At 44.1% G+C, this 25,657-nt stretch overlaps 1 protein-coding gene across 7 annotated transcripts in view; it reads left to right on the top strand.

Moving 5' to 3' along the window:
• Positions 1-25,172, top strand: part of MFSD6 (major facilitator superfamily domain containing 6) — a 36,832-nt gene extending 11,660 nt beyond the window's left edge. For 2 of the 7 annotated variants that reach the window (XM_052676016.1, XM_052676017.1), the window contains exons 4-9: positions 5,641-7,237; positions 12,796-12,893; positions 17,846-18,007; positions 18,575-18,673; positions 20,409-20,689; positions 22,988-25,172. In XM_052676016.1, the coding sequence (XP_052531976.1) occupies positions 5,694-7,237; positions 12,796-12,893; positions 17,846-18,007; positions 18,575-18,673; positions 20,409-20,689; positions 22,988-23,152 (2,349 nt within the window). In that variant the 5' untranslated portion in view covers positions 5,641-5,693 and the 3' untranslated portion in view covers positions 23,153-25,172. Of the gene's footprint in view, positions 1-514; positions 650-995; positions 1,084-1,311; positions 1,333-5,640; positions 7,238-12,795; positions 12,894-17,845; positions 18,008-18,574; positions 18,674-20,408; positions 20,690-22,761; positions 22,781-22,987 lie in introns of those variants that run through there. The other 5 variants (XM_052676021.1, XM_052676015.1, XM_052676020.1 and 2 more) reach the window with 5 other exon arrangements.
• The last annotated feature ends 485 nt before the right edge of the window (positions 25,173-25,657 follow it).

The following is a 25,657-nucleotide window of genomic DNA, read 5'->3' as shown; positions in this document are numbered from 1 at the left end:
CTTTGGCTGGCTGTTGTTCTTTTCATTCTGTAGCACGTTCCTAAACAACATTTCATGGTGTTTTAGAGCTTGATTTCCTGGGGAAAAATCAGATAATCTTTTAACTGACTTCGCTGTAATTCTATAATGATTTCATACTTTATACTAGCGAGTGTTTTAATAGAAAAGCTTGTACTTTATGTGACTTAAAACTGTATTTCTTCTTCTTTGAGCTCTCTTTGGCCAGATATGCATAGGCTTTCGAGAAAAAAAAAAGTTAGATGCAATTTAGAGCAATGCAGCAATTTCTCCATTTCTGCCAATCCTCATTTTTATAGCTGACAGCAGGGAGCAGGGGCTGTCTGAGCAAGCGTCACAGCTTCCGACGGGCCGCAGTCCAGACCTTCACGCAGCCTCAGCGAACCAAATCGCCGCGCCGAGCTCCCTTACTCCCGGCTCCGCTCGCTCTTCCCCCGGCTCTCCCCGGGCCGGAGGCGGTGCCGGCCGGCTCCTCCCTCCCGCAGCGCCCCTGCGCGCCGGCGGCGGCCCAGTATCGGCGGGGCCGGCTGGGGGGGGCGGGCCTGGTGCGCGGAGCCGCCGCCCGCAGCAGCCGCAGCCGAGGTGCGATGGTGCCGGGCCGGCGCCCCCCGCGCAGCCGCCTCCGGGCGAGGTGAGTCGGCGCGGGGCCGGGCGGCGGGAAGCGGGCGGTCGACGCTGGGCCTTCGCCTCGCCCACCGCTTCTCTCCGCTCCGAGCGCCGCTGGGCTGCGCGCCCCGGGCCTCCTGCGTGACCGCCTCCCGCTCGGGCATCTCCGCACCGCTGCGCCCGGCCGTCGATATCGCTGTCGCTGTCCGAGTCTTCCAGCCCGCGCGGTGCCGGGCTTTGCGGGAGGCAGCGCCGTGCTGTCGTTAAAGCGGTGGGAAGGCGGCCGTGCGGGAGGCGCGCTGCGTGCTGCATCCCGGCGCGCCCTGGCGCTCGGGCCGGCGGTGCGGAGCCGTGGCGGCGGGCGGCTCGGCGGGGCTGTGCCGCGGGAAGCGCTGCCGGCCGCGTGAACGCTCGCGCGTCTCGGGAACGGCTCGCTCTATTCAGCGTTGCGTTACCCAGGTTCGCGGGGTCTTGTTGTTCTCTGCTATTAGAGAAAGCCGTTGTCGGGTGTTGGCTGGCGAGCTCGGTTATTGCTTGGATTTGTTTACTGGGTGTAAACGAGCAGCGGGCAAAGGGACTTCCGTGTGACTGCGTGTGCTCTGACGGCCTTCGGGGCACGGAGGGGGAGCGAAACAATCCCCTTCCGAAGGGCGGTGCTGCTCACGACAGGCGGCGGCCCGAGCGGCTCGTAGGAACGAAGCCACGCAGGTGAGAGAGCTGCGTTGCTCACGGGTGGAGCTGGTGCCACGGCACTCTGCGCGGCCTTAATTTCATCTGGCTAAACCTGCCGCAGCGCTCTGTAGTCCGGGCTGGGTGCGCTGTGCTTCGGGTGCCCTGGGCCACACGGCTGGCTGCCGTGGAAGGCACCTGGGTGCTGGCTGCCGGTATCCAGCTGCAGCCGTTGCTAGCAAGCTGGAGCTGGGAGCATGCTGCTGACAGAAAGTGAACCGATTTTAAAATCATACACTTAATAGTCTAGTTATTGGTATTAGTGATGTGCATAGTCGCTCTTACTGCTTTTCTTTCACTACTTAATATTATGTGGAGAGTTTCCTACTCTATACATCCCAATTGGCACACATAAAATGGAAAACGGGGCTAGGAAAGCAGGAGTCCTGAGATGTGAGTTTGATGGTTCTGCTTTCACAGACCAGGCTGACAGCAGGCTTATCTTCTTTAATGCTATTGCTACCACTGTTGTATCCACTTAGCAACTTCAGACCTATTATCAAGTGCTTTAAACCTACTATAAACCTGCTCTTGCCATACTCAGACATACTTGAGTCTCTCAGTCTAATTAGACAAAGCTTGTCAAAGCATGAGGGGTTTCACGTGCATGCTGAGAGGAGGAAAATATCTGCATAGACCAAAACACAAAGCACGCGCCTGGTAAGGAACACAAAGTAACTTAAAGAGTTAAACACTACAGAGTGAGGTGGTTTCACTTCTTGGAAATGCTAATTGTGGTAGGTAATGTTAGAAGCACTCACTTCACACCTGCAACATTTCTCAGCAGTGCGGAATTGATTCACTCTGAGCTCTAGCTCTGGTGTTATGAATTCAGAAGGCAGGCGCTAGGATGGGGCAGCAGGAGGAATGGCCCTGGGAGAGCAGGAAGGGGCTGCTGTGTGGTATCCCCTGGAGCACAGGGGGGGAGTGGGACACAATGCCTGAGTAGTGGAGGATGGACTCTCTTGACTCTTCTGTCACAATATAAGTTCTGTGCATTACTTTCTCCTTTTGGGCATGAGATGATGGCTGCTCCGTCGGGGTAGAACTTACTTGGAAATGGAAGATGTGATCTGTCATGTTTGTGACAGCCTTGTAGGCCTGCTGTATGCAGGATTGAATGCTGAGAGATGCCAGGCACTTGTGGCTTTGGTGCAGAGGTGCTGTGTTTGGGATCAGTGTGGGGACATGGCTGAGGAGGAGGTGCAGTACCAGGGTGCAGTGCTGTGGCTGCTGCTGCGTGGCCACAGCGGAGGTGAGTTTGCCGTGGAAGGCAGATTGTTTGTAAGTTTCCTTCTGGCATGGAAGCTGTGAAGCAAATGTTAATTAGCAACTTGAATAAACCTTCATTGCACTTCTTAATAAGACACATGTTTTCTTTTTATGAGATTTGTTTGCAGATGTTCATAGGAGAGCTTGTACAGTTTCCCAAGTTTACAACAAACTCAGTTTTCTACTCAGGTAAAGTGAGGTGAGAAGCTTTCCCCCATGGCTGGCTTTGCTTTATTTGCACAGGCAAACAGCACTCCAGCCTGCTCTGTTCTTCCAGCTGTGTGTTGCTGGGAGGTCAGTTGCTTCTTTTGAACTCTGCCCTTGAGAGTTTTTGGAGGCAGTATGGACATAGCCTGCTTTCCAGGTGCTTGATGGATTGAAGCTACTCTTGATTGTCTGCGTTCTGATGAACTGAGGTGTGGCTGATGAATTGTTTTAATTCAGTACACGTTCAAACCCTGACTATAGGGCTGTTAAGGGTTTTGCTTTGAGAATCCTGACTATAATTTAATTATCAAATCTTAACAGATGGAATATTGGTGCTGAATGAAGCTTTATTCACAGTACTCTACCATCCCAAATCTTAACTTTCTGTTGGTTGGCAGATGGAGTTGTCATGCTGTGTTTTTAACCCTGTAACTCCGTTGTGGTGTTTCCTCTGTGAGGATTTGTTTCCTCAGCCAGATGTGCTGGTCAGCACTGAGTCAGGGCAAAGCTGTTGGTTTGGTTGGTTTCTTTCTCCATGTTTTTGGGACGAATAGCTCCAGAGTGTAGAGTGTGCTTAGTATCCTGACAGCCTTTGAGCCCAAACTTCATGCTCCATTCTGCCTTGACCAAGTTAGAATTCCTGTTCATGCCAAAATCATTGTTTACTTTATCAGCCTTTTCTTCTTGCTGCTGTTCTCTGCTGCTTTCAGCTTGCTTGGTAGCACTGTCTTCTGTCCTCTTGCTGTCTTGTGAATCAGAAAACATTTTTGCAAAGTGAAGCTGTAGTATTTGAAGACTGTGGTTAAAATAACAGGCAGACACCTTGCTGGTTTGTAAAAGACCTTTATTTTTTGCCACCTGATTGATTTCGCTGCACATTCAATCCCTGTCTGGCTTGGGGTTTTTTTGATCAAGAGAAGGAAAGCCAGACAGATTAGTAAGGTTTCTGGGGATTTTCAGTAACAATACCACTTTGTTGGCTCTCTCATTTCCAGTTGCTTATTTTTAGAATTTAAAAATTCACAAAATAAAATCACTTTCAAAACCTGTCTCCCAAACAAACTACTGATCAAAACATTAAGGAATGCCATATGGCTTCTACCAGTCTTGGTGCTGTTGTATTTCTGAAGAGTATGTTCTGTGTTATTAATAATATTCAGTGAAGCACTCTCAGGATGGGAAAATATTTACTGAAGTGATTACAAAATATACTTTTCATAGCATTCTTATTTAGATGCTCTAGTCAGCATGCTAGCAGTGTTGGGTTCATCCTGGCACACAACAGGTCAGAAGAGGATGGATGTTATGGCTGTTGAAGTCAGGAGGAGTGGAAGAAGACCAGCAATAGTATCAGTGCAACTTAAGAAATGGTTGTCCCATTCCAATACAAAAGGGAAGCTGATTTAACAACCAGATCAAATACAAATTGCTTTAAAAGTCTCTAGTATAGTTGATACGGAATCAGGTGGTTTTGAGTTTATACGTTTGGAAATGGATGGCTGTTGAGTTCACATGAAGGTAATTCCAATTTGTGCTTGGAAAGAAGCTGTCTTGTTATCCAGGTGGTTAAGAGGGAGTGTGCTTTTGTCATGGGGTCCGCAGGAGGAAATTTGTTCTGAATAAAGGAATGCTGTAAAGCTTTGGTGCAGCTGGTAAGCAAGCTGCTGCAGGCAGGTGAGCTATACTGCTTTGCTCAGGGCAGGAACGGCTCTCTGTCCTCTGCTTCCTCCCCTTGCTGTAAGTGGAGCTCTGTGCAGTTCTGGAGGTTTTGTTGTCAAAACAAGGCAAGGCTTAAAGAAAATAAAAGCACAGATAATGGCTGATGTAATTTACTCATTAGAAGGACTTGTTTTGTGCATAGAGAGCCTGAAATGAGTGAGCAGGTTGAGCTAGAAGCCCACAGTCCTTCCAAGTGTCAGGTGCAAGTGGCTGGCTGAGCTGGGAATTACAGGAACTAGTAACGCTGCTGCTGGGTTTTGGTGGGTAAGAGCAAGGCAATGTATTTCCACATTTGACTGTGCTAGCAACTTAAATAGAACATTCTGTCTAATCTGTTGCCGCGTTGTTTATTTTAAACCAGAAGTCTCTGAAGTTTTTCTAGGGCAACTGGAGGAAAAAAAGCATTCTGTGTGTATGCACGGGCATTGCTTTGATTAACTTCTGACCTTCAACACGTGAATATTTACAGTTCCAAGTTTTGTATGTAACCTTTTTTGCCTAAGTGAAACCAGAGATCCTTGTAGATAATATCCCGTACAAATGGCATTGAAATGTGAGGAGCAGAAACCTTGAGGAAGTTTGGAATCTTAGTGGTGGTATTTTTACACTTGTGTGATGCTGAACTGTGTAAGGTTTAGAGTATTTTAATGGGCTGTTGCTTTAGAGGTGTCTGAGGCTTGTTCTGTCAACTGTTGGGCCAGATGCAGCTTGGATCAGCAGGAAATATTGAATTTAATATCTGTGTGAATGTTAGCCTCTTTTCTGTTATTAGCCTTTCATTTCATAGGGAAATTAAAATAGCACTTAATTGCCACAGTAACTTTGAATATATAAAGTATTCTGTCTCCTAAGCATGAAAGAGAATATGCTGGGAGAACAAGCAGTCACAGCACTGGTCATAAAACACGTTTTTCTTGATGCTACTATGTACCAATAGTCGAGGCAAATGGCCTTCCCTGCTCTAATACTGCCTTTATTGCTTAGGGAAGTCATTTCAAGGAAAAAAAGTAAAAAAGAATCCATGATTGTCCTTGATGACTGACGTAGCAGACCTGTTCCTTCATCATGTTGTGTTTTATTTGCTTGCAGGGTAGCCCTGGTTCCTTGAGAGCACACAGAGTATTGGACGCTTGTGGTAAGCCATGGCAGCTGATGATAAGGTTGCCATTTTAACCGATGATGAAGAAGAACAGAAGAGAAAATATGTGCTTGCTGATCCTTTCAATGGCATTTCTAAGGATCAAGACTTGCATCCCCAGAATGAATCCCCTTCAACAGAGACAACCACTGTCCCAGATGAAGAGCTAGACTGGTTAGAAAAGCACTGCGTCAAAATCAACAACGATCTTCTGATCTCAAAGGTCTTCTATTTTTTCTTCTATTCTGCATATGGCTCTCTCTACCCCTTGCTCCCTGTGTATTACAAGCAGCTGGGTATGTCACCCAGTCAGAGCGGACTTCTGGTGGGCATCAGGTACTTTATTGAGTTCTGCAGTGCTCCCTTCTGGGGAGTGGTAGCGGATCGCTTCAAGAAAGGGAAGATTGTCCTTCTCTTCTCACTTTTATGCTGGGTTTTATTTAACCTAGGGATTGGATTTGTTAGACCAGCCACCTTAAGATGCGTACCAAAGGGCCTTCCCCCAGCACATCCCACCAATGCAAGCAGCCTTTTAACTACCATTTCACAAAACGCCTCCGTGTCATCTGCACTAACAACCGTGAGTACTGCGTCCCCAAAAGTTCGTGGGAAGAGAGACCTGCTCACTTCCAGGCCAGTCACGTTGGGAGCTACAGGGACTGCTACTCCTGAAGTAACGTTTCTGTTACCTACGCGGAGCGGTGATGTGGAGTTTACCTTGGAAAACAGTACTCATTTTATTTTGAAAAACACCACTGTCACCACCTCACTGGGGAACGTGACCCCAAGCACCACCCCATCTGCCACCACCACCAAGCTGTTACCTTCTGACCAAGCCGTGCTGGTTTATGATCAACAAGAAGTAGAAGCCATCTTCCTGCTCATTCTGCTGGTTGTCATCATAGGAGAATTTTTCAGTGCTTCCTCTGTCACTATTGTGGACACGGTAACTCTGCAGTACCTCGGCAAGCACCGGGATCGGTACGGTCTGCAGCGTATGTGGGGGTCTCTGGGCTGGGGGCTGGCCATGCTCTCTGTGGGAATCGGCATCGACTATACCCATATAGAAGTTGCCATTGAAGGTCAAGGATGTAAAGCTCCTGAATACAAGAACTACAGAATAGTCTTCATTGTTTTTGGTGTTCTGATGACAATGGCATTAATTGTGGCCACCCAGTTTCGATTTCATTATACGCACTTCAAGCAAGATGAAAATAAGAAAAAAGAGGTGGAAATACCACAGGTGGACAGAAATGCCTCCAACGAATCCTCTGACAACACTCCTACAACCAGTATGAGCCAATCACAGTCTTTCAGTTTTTGGGACCTAATAAAACTGCTGTGTAGTATCCAGTATGGCTCGGTGCTCTTTGTGGCGTGGTTCATGGGCTTTGGGTATGGCTTTGTGTTCACCTTTCTCTACTGGCACTTGGAAGATTTGAACGGTACCACCACTCTCTTTGGAGTCTGCTCTGTGCTCAGTCATGTGTCTGAGCTGACTGCCTACTTCTTCAGCCACAAACTGATTGAGTTGGTTGGTCATATCAGGTAAGGAGATGTTAGCTGCCATTAAAGAACTATATATGAGTGAATTTTTAATAAGTTAAATTTTAAGCCCGGCCTTCTGATAAAAAGTGAAATTCAAATGAAATCTTTTATTTTAAAGTCCTGCTCAGTTACATAGATGCCTCATGGAGGTGTTTTTATTATTATTTTAGGAGCTGAAAATGTTCTGCAGTGCTTCCTTAGCATATCAGTTGCATGTTAGTGCATGTGTTATTCGTGGCACCTGTAACCTTTTGTAGACATTTCCTAGCTCTCTGATGGGGAACTCTCTCAGAGATCACGATGGATTGCCTCCTACTCAAGGATTGTATGTTCTGAAATGTAATTGTACAGTTTCTTCCTGTGAGTAGCAGTGTTCTGGAAACCTCCTGCTTAGCTCAGTTCTCCCTGCGAGGCAGCCTCTGCCCCCAACAGTAGCCTGCATAGGTGTTACTTGCCTGCTGAGAGGGGAGGAGGATCAGATGAAGCAGTGAGGTGAGCACCTGCTGTGTGCTTGCACTTGTGATCAGGCTCAGGGTGTTGGCAGAATGAGGTTGCAGCTTGGTAGTGTTGCTTACAAGTTCAGTTCCTTGCTCTCTTCCTGTAGTCGCAACTGCATGTGTTAGCTACTGAAATGACATAGTTTCTCACTTCTTTTTTTTTTTTTTTTTTTTTGCCAGGTTGAAGTGAAATTGGTTACTTCTAGCATGTAATAACGAACATTGTATCTCTCTCAATTCACAAGTTACTTAGTTTCTGTATATTCGAAGTCCCTTTTCTTTAAAAACAAACAAACAAAAACATTAGAGGAGGAAAGGCAGTGGTGAATCTGAGCTGACGAAGTCATAAAAGTTGTTTTTGTATGTGCTTAGTGCAAGCGAGTACAGATAGATCTCTCTGTGTTGTTAGCATGTCTTTTCCAGTTGCCCATTTGTAATCACAGTCATCGAGAGGTCTTGTGTAAGCTGATTGTGCTGGTTTTTTACACTCTGCTCTGTGTTTTTGCTCTTTGCTTTTTTCTCTTTTCATTTGCTCTTATAGGGTTGAGTTTCTTTGATTAATTTCATCTCTACTCAAAATGTTTGAGATACTTAGCATGGTAACTTGAGAGTTTACTTAATAAATGTTTTTTTGTTGTTGTTGTTCCTTCCTTTAAACTGAGGAGTTTAAATTAAGGAGTTTTATCTTTACTTTGAGTTAGTTGTTTAATTTCTGATTATAAGAACAATTAGCTTGAGAGAATGTGACAGTGTGCAAAGACTGGAGGAAGGATATGGTGATGGAGGAGTGGTGAGATGAGATCACTATCATGATAGCTAAGGATAGCTTTGGGTATATTTGTTCCGTTTATGTTGTTGTAGTGTGAAATTTAGGATGGGGCATCAACTAGAAAAAGAAGAAAATCCAAAAGAATGAGTTTTAGACAAGCCTACAAGAGAGGCTTGTAAATAAGATGACATAAAAAGGTAGGGAGGGGGATAACAGCCCCAGTGGACTTTAAAGGGAAAGATGATGTACAGGGTTAACTGTTCTTCATTTTTCCTTTGTGCTAGTAAGCCTATGAAACCAAGATTGGATCAGTATGAAATTGTTAAAATACTGGCTTGTATTTGCAGTGATACAACATTCTGTATAATTATACTTGGGAAAAGCACATTAGTCATATTTTATCATTATCTAATGCTTACTCATATTTAGTCATCGCAGTTGGAGAAGTCTCTTTCAAGGTGTCCTTTTACTTTTTAACTAAACTTGAAATCATAATATCATTAAGGTTGGAAAAGATCACTGCGATCTTCTAGTCCAATCAGCCCATCACCACCACGTTTCTCAGTGCTGCTTCTCCATGTTTCTCGAACACCTCCAGGAACAGTGACTCTATCACCTCCCTGGGCAGCCTGTTCCAGTGCCTCATCACTTTTCTTGAGAAGAAATGCTTCCTAACATCCAACCCGAACCTCTCATGACACAACTTAAGGTTGTACCTCTTGCCTATCGTTAGTTAGCTGGGGAAAGAGGCCAACCCCACCTTGCTACAACTTTTCAGTGTCTGTAGAGAGTGATGAAGTCTCCCTTGAGCCTCTTCCAGACTGAGCAATCCCAGTCCCTCAGCTACTTCTTGTAAGACTTGTGTTCCAGACCCTTCACAGCTTTGTTGCTGTTCTTGGGCACACAAAGCCATTGATAGTTCTGTGTACGTCTGTCACGTAGTTGCTGCTGTTCTTTCTAGTACTAATAAGAAAAATAGTCTTCAGCTGCACGTCCTCAGAACCACCTGAGCCATAAGTATTCAGGATGCGTATCTTCTCTTTCCCCTAGTGCCTCAGAATTCCTTGTTTGTCATTTTGGCATCCAAGAAGTCACGTGGTTAGAGCAATTCTGATGTAAGGTCCTGTAGGAAATAACAATCCACAGCAAGCTGTGAATATTTCACAGAGTATTTCAGTTATATTAGCGGTGGCTTGACTTCTCTTTTTGGTAGGATGACTCAAGTGCTAAGGTTGTTTCACTTTCTGTTGGTTTATGTCAGTAAATTAAAAATAATATATGTGCACGCTTTCTCTTGAGTTGCTAGAATGATAGGTGTGGACAATCTTTCTGCAGTATTTCTTAGAACAGTATCATTCAATCTTGCCTTCCTGTCCTAATTCTTTGAAGACAGGCAGGGGTAGCAAAGTTGCTTGCGCTGTCATGATGACAGAAGTGTTCTTGGTAGAGCTGAAATAAAATGAACTTCACACCCGTGATAGATGTAAACTCAGTTTTCATTTTCTAACTTTGTGAAGCTTTCTGTGTCTACCACTATATGTGTTAGCAGATCAGCTGCTCCCCACGTTCTTGAATCACAGAATCCTTAGAATTGGAAAGGACCTTTTAAGGCTGTCTTGTCCAGCTTCCCCATGGTGAACGGGGACATCCCCAGCTGGATCGGATCGCTCAGATTGCAGTTTCACGGGTTGCTGTAACTACTGCTGAAGTTGTTGTCCAGGCATTTTAATCATGACCATACTGAATAAATGCTGATACAGTGCCTTATTTCTGTCTCCATTAGCTTTCCTGTTGACATATACAGGCACTGCATGTGGGCACACGTTACGCATGCAGCTGATGCTTCCAGCAGTGCATTAGCAGGTGACTGGGTGGACCTGGAGTCATGACAGCCAGTAGTGTAGCTAGAAAGCTGTTCTGGGGTCGTATGGGTTTGAGAGGTGGAAGGAAGAGAGGTTTTTTCGCTTTGCCTCCAGCCAACCTCCACGAAACAGAGCGCAAGAAGCGTGGTGAAGGGCATCCATTCTTTGAGAGGATATGGATAGAGAAAGCACACAGAACTGGTTATCAAATATTCAGACAGCACTGCTGAGTGGCATCCTGTGTAGGAGCACTCAGGGCTGCAGCTGAGTTTAGGAGGAGGATGTTAACCTCTGAAAATAACGTCCTTGAGGTTGAGCTTGAGTGTGTTTGTCTGACCATAATTCCAGCATGCGAGTCTTGATGGGCAGCAGAGCCTGCTAGTTGTGGCTGCTAACAGCTTAGACTCTCCATGCAAATATAGATCCAATGCTTTAAATGTTTGACCTGCAAATTGAATATGCTGTCTCTGTGGATACTGCAAATAAGGTTCGCGAGAATTGCCAGTTTATGTTATCCATTTAGGTCTCATAAAGAGCCTAAGTGGTTATTGTAAGCAATTTTGAGCAGATTCCATAAATACACACAGATTCCCATGTGATGTGCCCCTCCAAAAGTATAATTAGAGAAATCTTCTTACAAGTAACTGTAATTTACCTGCAACTCCATCTATATTCTAATAAATTAAAAGGTAGAATGTAATTAACTTGCTCTTCTGAAACTCTTGGTTCAGATTTGGCTCTATGTGTAACACTGTGGGAAAAGCACAGGTAGCTGGGTGTGCTGGTGGTGCTGGTGAGAGGACGGAGCAGGCCTGTTCTCACCACCGGTCTGGCCATTGCAGAACTTCTTGGGAGGAAAGGAAGGAACTTCTTGCTGGGCTGGCGAAGTGGTTGGTAGATAGAAGTGAAAACAAGATGGCAGGAAGCTGTCTTAAACAGAGAGCTGGGGGCATCTGTGCTGCTGGTGTGGAGAAACAGGTGTATGAGATGGTGCCTTCGTGTCCCCAGGTGTGCAGCACCCTGGGTCCTACTGCAAGAGGAAGGAAGAAGGGAGCCTGCAAACCCCTTAGCGTTGTTTACCTCCTGTAGTGTGACTATACATCATGGTTACATGAAGCTGGGGCTATGAGAAGGACTGCTATTGGCACAGAGGACATGAGTTGAAGGGAGAGGTGAAATTTGTGCCGAGTGGCGTGCGGACAAGTTGCAGTATCTGAAATGTGCACAACTTACTGAAAGTAAGCCATACTGTCTTTGCAAATTTGTGTTGGTGCAAAAGGCTCAGACCAGGCTTTGTAATTTTAAGTCTTTTTGATACAGCTGACACAATGGGAGTGATGGCACTGATATTGTAGCTGTCAACACGTTTATTTGGAGACCTCCAGTGTTGTCAAGATGCTGCAGTTCTATGATTGCATCCCTCCAGATTTTTCAGTGGCTCTGTACCATTGAATTTAAACTCATTGTGCATTTGTGGAACAACTAATTAAGCGCTGGCACAAAGAGTATCAGTGCTTATGAGTTAATTGCCAATTGCATTTAGATCACTTGGGCCAAACCAGGAGCCAACCAAGAAACTATGTTTAGGGATTTATTGAGGTTGCAGTCATCTTTTTTTCCCAAGATAAATCCTGTATTGAGTGGAGTCAGTCTGAAATGTAGCTGAATATGCAACCTGGAAGCTAAATCTGGAAACTGGAAGGGAAAAGTCCTCAGATTCAATGGGTAATGCACTGTGAAAAATAGCTTCTGTCCTTCATTGTTTAGGAGCTGTAACAAGAGCTTTTAAGCTTTTTTTTTGTTTTTTTTTTTTTTCCTTTTTCATCCCTTCACTCAGAGATGCAGCATCTGCTGCTTTTCAACAGGATGGTTAAGTTTTATCCTGAGGCATGTTGTTACAAACCATATTGCTTCTGTGGGATGTGTTTTTAGAGGAGTTCTGAGCAATTTGTAGATACTGGGACTATAAACTTGTATTAATTGGGGTAAAATTAATTTTTCTAATGCAAAACTGCACCAGGCTTTTGTTGAAATGCAATAATTAGTCTTTGAATGAGTTGTAAACAGGATTGTTAAGAAGAGATGCTGAATGTGCTCAGAAATGGTCTCTCTGAAATAGAACTCCATGCAGAGCGTGGCATGAAGCTGCAGGACATTGAAGCCCTGTGTCTCTGCTGACCCTCCTGGTGTTTTTCCCATTAGGAGTTTGAAGAGAGTCTTAACTTGAGCGTTGTTTTGATTATGTGTTTGGGGTAAGCAAGAGGACAGTTCCCATGCAGGTGCAGGACTCAGAGGAGTTGTGTTGAGCAAGTGCTTCAGACTTGTAAAACCTCCGTGTGCCATTGATTTCTGAAGCAGCAAGGATACTGTAACAAACCAGAAATGGAAAGTGGAAACTGCTTTGACTTGTCTTTTCCTTAATTCATCCAGAGTGCTCTATATTGGTCTTGCCTGCAATACTGCCCGCTACATTTACATCTCCTATCTGGAAAATGCTTGGACGGTTCTCCCGATGGAAGTACTTCAAGGTAAGATAGTGCATTCGTGGCCTTTTGGTTTGAGCTCCTGTGCTTATGTTTATTTTTCACCCAAATTGTCATTTTAAAGTAAAAATGTGGCGCTTCTCTCTCCGTTCTTCCTGCGACTACAAGTATCCCAGGCAGCAAGGGTTTATAAAACTTTGCTGTTTATCTTGGGAAGTGCTTGACGTCAGAAGGGTGGGTTTGCGTTTGTGTGCTGTTGGTTCTTGATTCAAGCAGATCCGTGCAGGGCCAACACACCCTCTAGCTAAACAATGAGAGGGAAGGTGAGCTGGGTGCACACCTTCTGCAGATCCTGTTTGGCGATGAGCAGCAACTTCGTTGCATGCAGAAGGTTGCAGTATGTAAAAGATGCAGAGGGAAAAGATGAAAAAGGACAAGAACCCACTGGGTCGTTCTGTCTCTGTTCAGTTATTCTGCAGCCGTTTTTCAGGGGCACTGTTTGATCAGTGTTTCAGACTATTGAATTTTCTTAATGGCTGGAGAGGAATTTCTTGCAGTAGCTTTGTCAGTGCTAAAAGAGCTCCTTTAAGGTCACTGCCTGTTAGCAGACGTAATGGGAAGGACGGAGGTCTGGTCTGTGCGAAGTAAGTTGAGCCCTGTTTGCAAGTCTCATCCTCGAACGAGTTTGTAAGGCCTTCATTACAGTGTTGAAATATACATTGCTCTCACTTGTGTCTTATGACATTTCTTCCTGTCTTTGTGGTCGGGTACCACTCCTCAAAACCAAGAAGAATCTGAACTATTTTCCTTCCTGCTCTGTTAGTACAGGAGGAATACTGAGCTGTTTGTGTCCGTAGGCCTGCCAGAGAATGGCTGATTGAAATGCAGGGAGTGTTTTCCTCGCCTTTAAAAATAACATAGCTGTCTTTGTTAAAGCCAGTATTGTGATTTCATACCGTGCTGCTTGGAAGAACTTCCGCACGTTTTACTTAGGAGCTTTATTTTGTGTGTAGCATGATTTGAGCTTGCTGTATCTTTTTCTGCTATATATACAGAAATCTTTTTCTGTGAAAATTGAACTTAATAGAGGTGTCATTGGTGAGTGTAGATTCCTACTGACACCAAAATAAATTTGCATCCTGTCTCCTTCTCTGCCTGCCACCAAGACCTAATCTGCTGTAAGAGTAAGCTTCTGAATTTTGATACAAAAATCCCCCAAACCACAACAATTGAACCATTGCCTCCCTGTCACACTAAGTGTTGAGATGTGTTTATGTGACCAAGAGCACGAAGAATGTGTATGTGCTTTAGTTCCTCCTTGGACATCAGCTGGAAGCAAACGATGAATACAGAGGTTTGGATGTTACTGTGTAAGTAAAGCTGTTTTAAAGATGCTTGAACTCCAAATACAGAGGAAGATTTTGTGTCTCAGCAATCCAGCCCAAAGTTTGTGCCTGGAAGCATCAAGGCTGAAAAAGTAGTTTCTTTACCTTTGCAACTTGTTTTATTCTACTGAAATTCCAGGTTGTTTTGTTTATCGTGTGGGTTTGTTTTTACAGCAAGGCTGCAAGGGAGCTATTCTGTTTCTTTTGTGCTGTACTCCACAGTAATGTGAAATTTACCCAAGAAAAAGAGAAGTCCCTGCAAAATAGTACTTCCTTACACATTTATCTGCCAGCTCTTATTTCTGTCCAGCCACTGCTGAATCATGTACCCTTGGGTTCATTTTGCTTTTTGCAAAAAAAAAAAAAAAGAAAAGAAAAAAAGAGAGAGGTTTGCAGCTATTCACAGCCAGAAAAGGAGAAAGCTGAAAGTAATACACAGAAAAACCAAAACCAGCCCATAACTTCGTTGTGTTCCAAGTGCACATCTCAGCCTGCATCTGCCCTGGTGTGTTAGCATCCGTGCAGCCCGCAGGCACAGTATATGTGTACCTATTGCTGACACTGCGCTGCGGCATCCATTGCCTTGCAGTAATCTCATTCAGCCTCGCTCCATGGTAGAACAAGTTCATCTTTTTAAAGTACACTTGGCTTTTTCTTTTCTTTCCTGCCCATGAATCTCTTCCCCTCCCTGCTCCTACTGGTCTTTCTCTTTCTGACTCATTTTTTCTTCTGCAGCATTTACCACATCCTTTACTTTCTGCATGTGTCATTAGAGCTAAGTGACACCTTCGTGAAGTTTGGTGAGGGAGGAGCTTGAATTTATTACATGAGTTTGTTGACAGAGGTAAGAGTTGTGGTTGCTTTGTGTACTTGAGGGTAGAAGTATTTAAAAGCAAAAAAAGGTTTCATTGTGCAGTGCGTGTGGGTACCACGTGTGCCATGTGACTGCATCAAGTTGGTAGGTTTCTAAGATCCCTTTGTGGAGTCCTAGCAGCAGTCAAACATACCTCTTCCTCCAGGAAGCTGCCAGATTCTGTTTGCTCCGGTACACTCAGCTGAAGGGATGGTAAAGGTCAACAACTGTTTCAGCTGACTCTCGATTTATTTTTCTTCTTAAGAAGCTTCTGAAATACAGGGAGGATTATCCCCTTGTGCTGTGCTGAAGGGCATGGAGAGATTTCCAGAAGATGACTCTGCAGACCACATCTATTGATGGCAGTAAGAGCCATGTGGCATTTCAGTTGCTGTCAGTTTAACTGGGGCAGCAAGGACTCTGCAAGCGTGTTACACTCTTGAGAAACAAAGGAGGAGATTTCAGCCCAGCTCTTAAGTCACACTTTGGATTCTGTAGGATTTGTTAGTGCATGCACTGTAAGAAAACGAGACCTTAGGCTGAATCTCTAAACTGAAAATGTCAAGACACTCTGGTGGGTAGATACCCACAGTAGACACAGACCATCGGCCTGAACTTGCAAGAAGTCTTGTTCATTTTGCAGTTCACAGACCAAGTTTTAATGTATTCACTACCTGCAGCTTATTGTTCACGTTGTTTCAGGGCGATGGTCCAAATTCTCTTTTAACAGCTATGCCAGCCAGCTGAGTTGCACAGCACACCTTTTCTGAAGTACAGAACTACAGTAATAACCTGAAAATAAGTGATTTTCACATGGCTGTAACCCACCCAATTCTAGCAAGTACTGTTCTGGGTGCTGCCTTCTGCAGCAGGTCTCTGTCTGGAGAGCAGATAGCTCGAATCCTGTGCTGGCTATGATTAGAAAAGATCTCTCTTGAAATAAATGTTTCTCCCAACATTTTCAGCTGTGGGTTTGTATGGAAAGCACACTGTTTGCTAAACATCATTTTGAGCATGGCAGTGGGGCTGTTGCCCTTGTCCTTGTCAGAGTCTGAATGGTCAAATGGTGGTTAGTGGTTTAAATAAGGACTGTCAAAATGTATTTATTGTTTACAGAAATTGTTAGAAGAAATGTACTTAGCAGTAATCCAAGCTAACTTCTTTTTGTTGTAAAACCCGTTCCAGAAAGTCACTTTTGTATAATTAATTAACATTAAAAAATCACATTAGTAATGTGCACACACATGAAAAAAGCCTGTGCCTTCAGAGGCCAGTAAGATAAGCTGTTTTAAAGGGGTGGCTTTGTTTTCAGAGGAACTAGAAACTCTGTGTTCTACCTGGATCTCCCTGCAGAGGCGAAACTATCCACAGTGGTGCTGGTTAAGTTCAGCCTTTTGCTTGCAGACAAGCATGGAGGTTTCGTGCCTCGTGGTTCAAGTAATTTCTGGTGTGGTTTTGATTTGTCTGGCTTTGTAACTTGATTTACTCTTGAATAGCTGGTAAAACAGAATGTTTTAGATTAATTGTAAAACACACTGTTTGTAAGACGTAAGCTTGTTATCTGTGCTGCATTAGCTCTGCTTTGTTATTGGGGCTTTTCTCCACTCCCTGTGTGGGTCTGTATTAAAGAAAGATTGGTATTTAGTGGGTCTTAAATTCAAAGCTTTTTCCGTGGAAAGCTTGTGAGGTTCAAAGCCTTGAACTGTAAATGGTCGGGTAAAATACATTCATCCTAATGTCAGCCTTTTATTTTTTGACCAGTCGATGTGCTGTCTCCCAGGCCATCTCCACAATTTATAAAAGGAGCCTTTCTGTACTCTGCTGCCTTCTAAACAGTTAACTTATTGCAGACCCCAAAACGGTGACATTTTTCTTGAGACTTGGAATGAACAGAAACTCTGCAGCTCCTTGGGCATCCAACAGACCTGAATGGTATCAGGTTCATAAGCAAGTAGTAATGTACAGCTAAGCAAAATCTAAGTTGCTGTGTAAGTATATTACAAACTAATGCATTGCCTTGCTCTGAAGAGCCCCCAACCTAAATGCAGAGTTAATTCCTGAGTGTCCAACTGTTCAACTCAATAAGTTGAGTGCAGAGGACAGAAACATGTTGACTGAGTCATCAGTTGTGCCGACACGTTTTATTAAAGTGAGGCAGCAGAGCTTAGGCATCGGTAAGCTGTGATTACTATTTTTAATACCACTGAAATAAGAATAAATATTCCCACTCATTCTGAGGGTGGCAAAATAGTTCAGGCTTATTTAACGTGTGATGCTCCAGGACTGTTTTGCTTTTCCAACTTCTCAGTGTAGCTTTTTCCTGTCCCTTCCTCCCCGCTGCCCAGACAGCCACCAGGCAGATGGCAGAGACAGGGCTCCAGCTGCAGCTTCTTCTTACACCTTGGTGGCTCAGTGGCTTTCTGCTTAGCTCTCCTTCTGGGAAGAAGAAGTGTGTGTATACCCTGAATCTGCAGGCCCAGAGGGATGAGGAGTCTGGCAGGGAGATGTTCAAGGCACTTTAGTGTTCCCGAGGCCCGTCTCTTAAACGCAATCATCTGAGAGGGAGAAAGAGCCATTGGCAGCCTCTGCAGAACGAGGAGCCCTCGCATCTCCGTGCGGATTGCTTGCCAGCAGTGCATCACCAGCACTCCATCGGTGCTTTGCAGGCAGCGGGCAGAGAGGGGCTCTTCTAGCTTCCCCTAGCAGCCCTGTGGTGTGCAGGGGACCCCGTCCTTTTTGACCGTGTTCCCTCTCTCCAGGTGTCACGCACGCAGCCATATGGGCGGCCTGTATCTCCTACCTGAGTGCAGCAGTGCCCCCGGAGCTGAGGACGTCGGCCCAGGGCATCCTGCAGGGCCTGCACCTGGGCCTGGGTAGAGGATGCGGGGCAATGGTTGGAGGAGTTTTGGTCAACTACTTCGGTAAGTGATAAATGTGCTGATGAGTTTTGTTGTATTTACTGAAATTCTGGTTTTACCGGGCTGCTGGCTTACAATGTACTGATGCTTAAAGTCTTGTTGCATTTCAAAGAGTGATGTGCTTTTTGTAACTTGTGGAGTCCTAGAAGTGCTCAGACTGGCAGGGCCTGCAGGATATCTCCAGTCCAGGCCCCTGCTCATAGCAAGGCCAGCACTGAGTTCAGAGCAGGTTGCTTACAGCCTCATTCTGTCGTTGTAGATGCATTAAATTGTATGTTATGCCTGGCTATTTTTAGTGTTGTGTGGGCAAGCCTACAACCTGATCCTTAAGACAAAGGAATCCTTTGTGCTGATACTTTGCAGCCTCTGGTGAACAAATGAGAATCTAATATTCTGTTAAAAGGCATTTGCAAAGCTTCTTAAAGACGTGTGGGGGGAAGAAAAAATAATATGGTGAGCTTCTAAAAGTCTATGTGGGTCAACAGATACTCAGAGTGTGTAATGCTGATTCATCCCGTATCATTTTCCTAATTAAATAGATTCTCAATTTAAAAAAATCTATCATTACAGGTCCTGCTGCCACATTCAGAGGAATAGGAATGGCTTGTTTAGTGATTCTTCTTCTGTTCGCACTGATCCAGTGGCTGTTGGTTCCTGATGAAGAAGAAGGTAAATATTCCTGTTGCTGAAATAAACCACTAAGAGATGAAAGGGGAATCTCCAAAGATAATTCCCTGCACCGATGATTTTGTTTGGTGTCCTTACTGAGATCTGGATTGAATAGTTTGATTTTGAATGAGAAATCTTTTCCTCAGCAGTGAAAGAAATTGAGGTGTGCTGCTTCTGTAAGAAGTGCAGCATTGAGTGCTTGGTTATCTACAGGAGGAAGGCAGAATGTATTTTAATTCCTGGATGCCCTCTTAGTTCTGGGGATATCCTAGGTTAATCTTAATGGATGTAGTAAGTCATGTCTCTTGCATCAGTCCCCTAAGACTGCCATCTCAATGCTGCATACTCTCATATGTTACTGGTCCAAGTGACCTCTGCCAGAAATTGTAGAGATGGCTTCAGAGGACCGCAGCTTTTGTGGTTGTGTCTGTACTGTTCTGGTTTCAGAGAAATCTTCCCACGTGTGGAACTTGAAGTTTTTTATCTCTACCTTTGAGAAAAGAAAAACTTAATGCAAAGTTGAGGATTTGTAGTTCTTATAAAGGCAAGAGAACTGTGGCATGATTCTGAAACGTTGTGAGTTGTTAAACTGCTTTTTACCCAAACGTGACTTTGCAATGTGAGGTTTTTGTAGGAAATAAAACTTACCTTCCTTTAGCTGGAGTGTTAAATGACTTGTTCTTGAGTAGATATTAAGTTGCCTGGGCTGAGGTATTCAAATATTTATTCACCTTTATTCAAATGATAATGAGAAAAATGGAAAGATAGAAAGAAGGATATTTGCTGTTTCAGTTTCCCATCAAATCTGATTAATTACACATGAAACAACAGAATAATGTTTTCATCCTGATGGCATGTTCTGTCGTTTGTTTCAGTCTTTGGTTTTCATTTAATATGTGTTCTCCCCATCTTAAGAGTGGATATTGTAATTTTAAGTATGCCAGTAATTAGGTCAATTTTGAACAATACCAGTTGGAGGAATAAAACTGAGTGTGTGGTTAAGTGTGTGCAGGATTGGCCTCTTTGTTTCTGCTCTAGTAGGGGACATCCAGCCATTATTTAAAATACCCAGTGCTATCTAGGAGTCTGTGAACAAAATTTAGTTTTATCTTTTTGAAAACAAGAGCTTTTTAATTGGTGAAATACTTGGATAGAATATTTTCTCAGCATGTATGATGTGTTTTTTACAGACTCTCAGACAACGTACAGCTATTGCTTAAAATATCCAATAGTTTCTAACTATCTGCATGATTACTTTTTCTTTATAAACAGTCTGCCTCTTCAGGATTGTGAGACTCACTGTGTAGGGTCACAGTAGTCATTTTATTATGGTATTTCAAGGAAGTAATGAGTACTGTTTCAGATTATGAGATGACCATAGATGTGAATATCTGCTGAGATTGAGGCTTTACATCTTCTAAATGTCCAGGTACCATATTTCTAATAGCTGGCAGGGAACAAATGGACTGCTTTGTGCTCACCAGCCCCTCCTGCAGCCAGCTTGAAATCCTCTCTGCAGCTGCAGAGCAGCTTTGCTTGTAGGGACAGCATCCAGTTGCTAATTAGGTTACGGTGTCTGGCTCCTGGGTAGCTGTGCCTGTGCTGGGCTTTCAGCACAGTGATAAGAACACTGATAGCACAGTCACTGCGTGCTTTGTCTGCTTCATGGTTGTTTTTTCTTTTTTTTTTAATGCTTGTTGGATCTAACTGGTGATTACTTTGTTTCAAACTTCAGAAAAGACAATGCTGGCAGAAAGGATCCCAGTGCCTTCCAGTCCTGTTCCCATAGCAACTATTGACCTTGTACAACAGCAGTCAGAAGATGTCATGCCTCGGACTGAGCCCAGGCTGCCTCTGAAGAAAACGAAACACCAGGAGGAACAGGAGGATGTGAACAAGCCTGCCTGGGGTGTCAGCTCTTCTCCTTGGGTCACCTTAGCTTATGCTATCTACCAGATAAAGGAGATGGTTAAGCTATCCAAAACCTATCCTATGCCTGAGAATCAGCCATTGCAGGTAATTTTCTGTTGCACAGGAAATTCTCATGTACTGGGAGGCGCTTGAAATCTTTTATGGCTGGGGAAATCTATTAGTACGTGGCAAGTATTCTCTGTCAGTGTATAACAAATTCAGAGCTGGGAAACAATAGCTGAACAACTGTATGAATTAGTGTTGTTGCCTGTGTGTACTACAGCAGGAGTAACTGTTTTTGCACATATCATCTTCCTGAAGATAGGAGAGGGAGACATGGAGCAAGACTATTTCTCAGGCTCAGATATACTTGAGTTCCTGTGAGTTTACATTTGTTTTCATATTAGCTGGAATGTGCAGGTTTTGCATTTGCAAAGTTTACAAAGGGACAACTAAACATGAAGTCTTAGAACTAATTAGGAGAAACACCCTACTTTATACTGATTTCTTGGGTGATGCTACCAGATTTCCATGTTGTAGTGGAAATAGGAGTTCCAGACAACTACTGGTGGGATGCAGAGCCTTCAGTTCAGATAAAGTTCATCCCTTTTTTATGTGAAGTTATACCAGATGAGAGCCATTCTGGGACTTAACCTCTCTGATTGGCAGTCCTTTCTTTATACCATTCCCCTTCCATCCAGTCTCACTTCAAATAGTTCTGAAAAGTCTCATTAGCAGGGAGTAGGAACTCCAACTGTCACCTTGTGCTTTGACTGTGTAGTCCGGAATGGAGCTGAAGCATGCTGCTTAAGGAAAGCAGGGAGATGTCAGTGCAGGTTTTAGAACAGCATGGGTAATGTGAAAGGCACTGTGTTTACCACTTGGGAAGGAGTGGGTGAAGTTCCTTCTTACGTACCTGGTGAGAAGAAACACAGAAATGCTTTTTCCACAGTTGTGTCTTCAGAAATGGACAATTTGAGGCATGACAGTGACTCAGCAGAGCAGAGTGTACAGGAGTTTCACTGGGTCAGCTCTCTCCTGCCTTTCTTACTTGTCTTCATTATTGCAAATGTATTCACAGACGAGTTGGCTTTAATTTGTTTGTGTTGGTTGTTTGGGGCTTTTCTGAACTTCCTTGGGTTAAGGAGTGAAGTTTTCTTTGTTTTTTGTTTTTTGTTTTTTTTTTATGGGGACACCAGAGGTACTCTAGGTGTCTGACATGAAAGTAACCTGTGCAGACAAGGCTCTGGTTCACATTGGCAGGCATCCTCAAGGGTCTTGCCTGGTGTAAACTGTCTTCACATAACAATCAGAGAAGCACAGCAGCAGAGGGTGCATCAATGGGCATGGCAGGGGGAAGCTTTGCACTTGTGTGGTGCCTGAGAGAGACTTGGCTGACACTGCTGGATGCACCTGGCCACCTCACTGAGCTGTGTGAAGCAGCCACACGTGCTGTTGTGCCCACTGAGGCTCACCAGTTGCTTGGTAGAGCGTGGTCTCTTCTTTCTCTTTCCCTCCTGTAAAAATACTGATATAAAATAGTGCTGATATAAAATAGTTCTTATTGATTGTGCCAAAATTCAATGCAACTATTGAAAAGGCTGTCCAAATCTCTTATTAAATTTGGTGAATAACTTCCTTAAAAATGCACATGCAAATAGGTCATTGGGAAAGAAGGTTAACACAAAGAAACTGGAGCTAGTGGTGAAAATCCTTTGTCTTTGTTTCATTAGGATTTTGGTTCTATCTTTGCCACTGCTCACCTATCCTCCAGGCAAAGGAGTGTTGTTGCCATGTTCTCTATTCTTCAGTGCAAAACAAATATTTATAGATAGTGAGTCATCTTGTAATGTCAAATTCAGTTGTTTAGATCCCAGGGAATGAATGTACCTGGTATTTAAATGTGCTCTCATGCTCCTCAGCGAGGCCTATTTGAATAGGCTGAATGGGAATGTAACATCAGCACTGTAGAAATTTTGCCATCCAGAGAGTCTGCACGGTGTATGGGGGAGGGAAGGAACTATTGAAGCAAGCTATGTGTAAGGAGCTTGAAAAAATGTACAGGATTGTTTCGTCATAGTAATGCTCTTGTCTGAACTTTGAAATCCAGTTAATTGCTTTTTTTTCCCTCGAAACACAACAAGTTTGTTTTTTGCATGCTTCCTGGGGAAGCGCAGTTAGGAAAAGAGATGGAAGGTAAGCAAACGTCTGCTTGCTGTTAGTGTCATCTGGATTTAAATGCACCACTTTTGCTTTCTTTCTTTCTTTGTTACGTTGCGAGCTTTCAAAGTGAGCGCTTTGTGAGTTTCCCAAAGTGCCTGATTGCACTGGGGGGGTTTGGCTGGGGGCAGTGCCAGGTGCCTGTACTCACTTTCTGCGTGCAATGCTTTCCCCTCTCTTTAGAAAATCAATGAGAATTGCAATACGTTGGCCAGCTCGGAAAGGCAACCGACAGATTCTGGGCAGTCCAGAAATTGTTCAACACCAACAGCACCATCAGATTCCCAAGTTGATGGTGACCGCCTGGCATCGGACCGTGATGCTCAGCCTGCCGCCGCGGGGCCCTGAGATGCTCTCGTCTTATCAAATCCAGTGCATGGAATTCTGCTTCTCACCTGGGAAACGCTGGAGTAGGAGCTCAAAAGTAGGACTTCCTTCATCTTAACGAGCATAATGTGATGCAGTGCAAGTGCTTTTAACTATATAAAAAACAATATTCACATGACTACACAGAGCAACACGAGCAGGGAAGCCAAAAGATTGGAATGCTGGAGGGAAGTGATGTGGTCGGATCTAAATGTAGGAAGAATTCTTGGCTGCTTTGCTAAGGCTTAGTCAAGTGCTATGAGATTTCTTTGCAATCTGTAGAAAAAGGAGAGTTTGCTCATCGCTTGCTGAGGCCAGAGTGCCTGACTTGGTCAGCTATTTGTTTTTTGTTTTTCAATTTCTTCATGAATCAAAATGAAAAGACTTTTTAAGAGAGAAACCAAGGTTTCCCTGCTTAGCGTATTAAAGATATTGGATCCAATACATATAGAAGCAGTGTAGAACTGTAAAGATTTCTCAGAAACAGAATAGCTTTGAGCAAGCGTAGCTTCATATTATGGTGACGGAATAAATAAAACATATTCAAAGAATATGTTTTTCAAAGCTAATGTTATCTTGTTTGACATGACAGTTTAGTTCTGTAAAGGAGAGATTTTGAAGTGGCATTTTAGTGAAGCAGAAGAGCTAGAAGAAGGCTTTTAGAGTGCTTGCAGCCCTTCTTTTGGGCGCTGTGTGTGTGTGTGTGTGTGTGTGTGTGTGTGTGTGTGTGGGTAACTTTCGGTTTGACGTTGTATTGAGACAACAACCATCTTTGATCAAGATTGCACAACCTGAGATTGATTGAGGTTTCAGTGGGCACACTGGTTTTCTTTTTTATTATTTATTTCATCATCTGTACAATGGTTTATTTAATGAAGTGTAGTTACTGTGCTTATTTATTAAGAAGACAGCAAGCTTTAAGTGCCTGGGGAAGGGGGGACGGGCGGGGAGAATCACCTAATAATCATAATGGTTAGAATTTCAGGGGCAAAGTTGTTGATGCAGAAATCAAGTAGAGAGATTCTCAGGACGAAGCGTACGTAACTAAATTGCAGGAATTTACTTTGCCCATTGTTGAGACACTGGAAGACTCTGGATTGTTCTGTCATACTGTTCACTAATAGCCACAGCCAGCTTCCTGGCTGATGCGTGGTGAAAGCTGCTGCTGAAGGGAGATCCTTGGGCTCGAGGAGGAGCCAGGTGTTCAGTCAGGATAGTGTTTTGGCCCCTTGGCTTACACCCACAGCTTGTTGTTGGGAGATTCTGAGCACTCAGCTTCTGCAGGACTCGAGTAGGTACTGCTCAGCCCTCTGTGAAGATGTCAGTGTCAGCCTTCCAAGGGATGGTGCGTGCTCCTGGACCGTGTGGCCTGCGCAGCGATGCAGGGGCAAGCAGCATGGGGTTAGGGGAGAGGAGGATGGCAGCAGCTGAGCAGGAAAAGGGCATACACAGCTTCATCTGCTTTGACATCCACTTAGCTGAGGGGTCTCCTGTAGCTGTGCTTTAGCTGTGCTTTTAGAACAACCTGTGTTCTGCTTGGGACCAACACCATAGAAAATGAACATCGATGACTAGCCACTAATTACTTTTTTTGCACTTGAACTTACATGTACTGTACTCACGTAAATCCTCATGACTTGTCTAAGTGTCCTTTAAAATCAGAGATGTATTTATTGTATGTTTGTTTAACTTGGGGGAGAACTAAAGGACTGAACAGGCGACAGGACAGAAGGATGCTACAAACCATCTTGAGACAAAGCAACCATTTGTTGAGTTCATGCTGTACGGTGTTACCTCAGCTTCTACTGCATAGCACCTGGATTGTGAGGTGAAGAGCTTGTACACTGTGTTTACACTTTGGAATTGTTTCTTTGAAATGCCTGCTCTTTTTGGAATTGTATAGTTGTTCTGTGTTGCAAAATGGACATGTACACTGGGTTTTGATATTTGTGAAACTGTAAAAACTGTGGTAAGAAATATAAAATACCCATAATGTATTTAATAGCATCAGTTGGAACTTTTGTTATGTGTGTTTGTGTTGTGGTACTGCAGTGAACATAACCACCAGCACAGAAGATAACTCAGTGAGAATTAACTCCTCTAGGTTTGTTCCTTGGAGGAAAGCAAACCTGGAACTTGGGAACTACAGTCTTTCCTGTGATAAAGTCAGATTACAGGCATAAATTTCCTTCAGTGGGGTGAGGAGAATGTAAGGGGTGCACATGGGTGTGCATCATAAATAGGGTGATATGGAAGTGGGCAAGACTTGAGGAGTGCAAGTCTGAACTGGTTATGCTGGTCACCCAGCAGTTTGGAGGTAGAGGCTCCTGAGGGCAGGCTGTGCCAGGTTGTATGGAAACATGTCTGTTTCGGTCAACTACACGTATTTGCAGTCATACATCTGTTCTGCATGGTGGTGCCCTTGCCTGGAATCTATTTTATTTAGGCATAGGAAAGTTCAGTTTTTTACTGTGTCAGCTGCTTCAT

The sequence above is a fragment of the Tympanuchus pallidicinctus genome, unplaced genomic scaffold (genome assembly GCF_026119805.1).
Source record: "Tympanuchus pallidicinctus isolate F22 unplaced genomic scaffold, pur_lepc_1.0 scaffold15, whole genome shotgun sequence".
Classification (NCBI taxonomy): Eukaryota; Metazoa; Chordata; class Aves; order Galliformes; family Phasianidae; genus Tympanuchus; species Tympanuchus pallidicinctus.
This window is presented reverse-complemented; position numbering and strand designations above follow the sequence as displayed.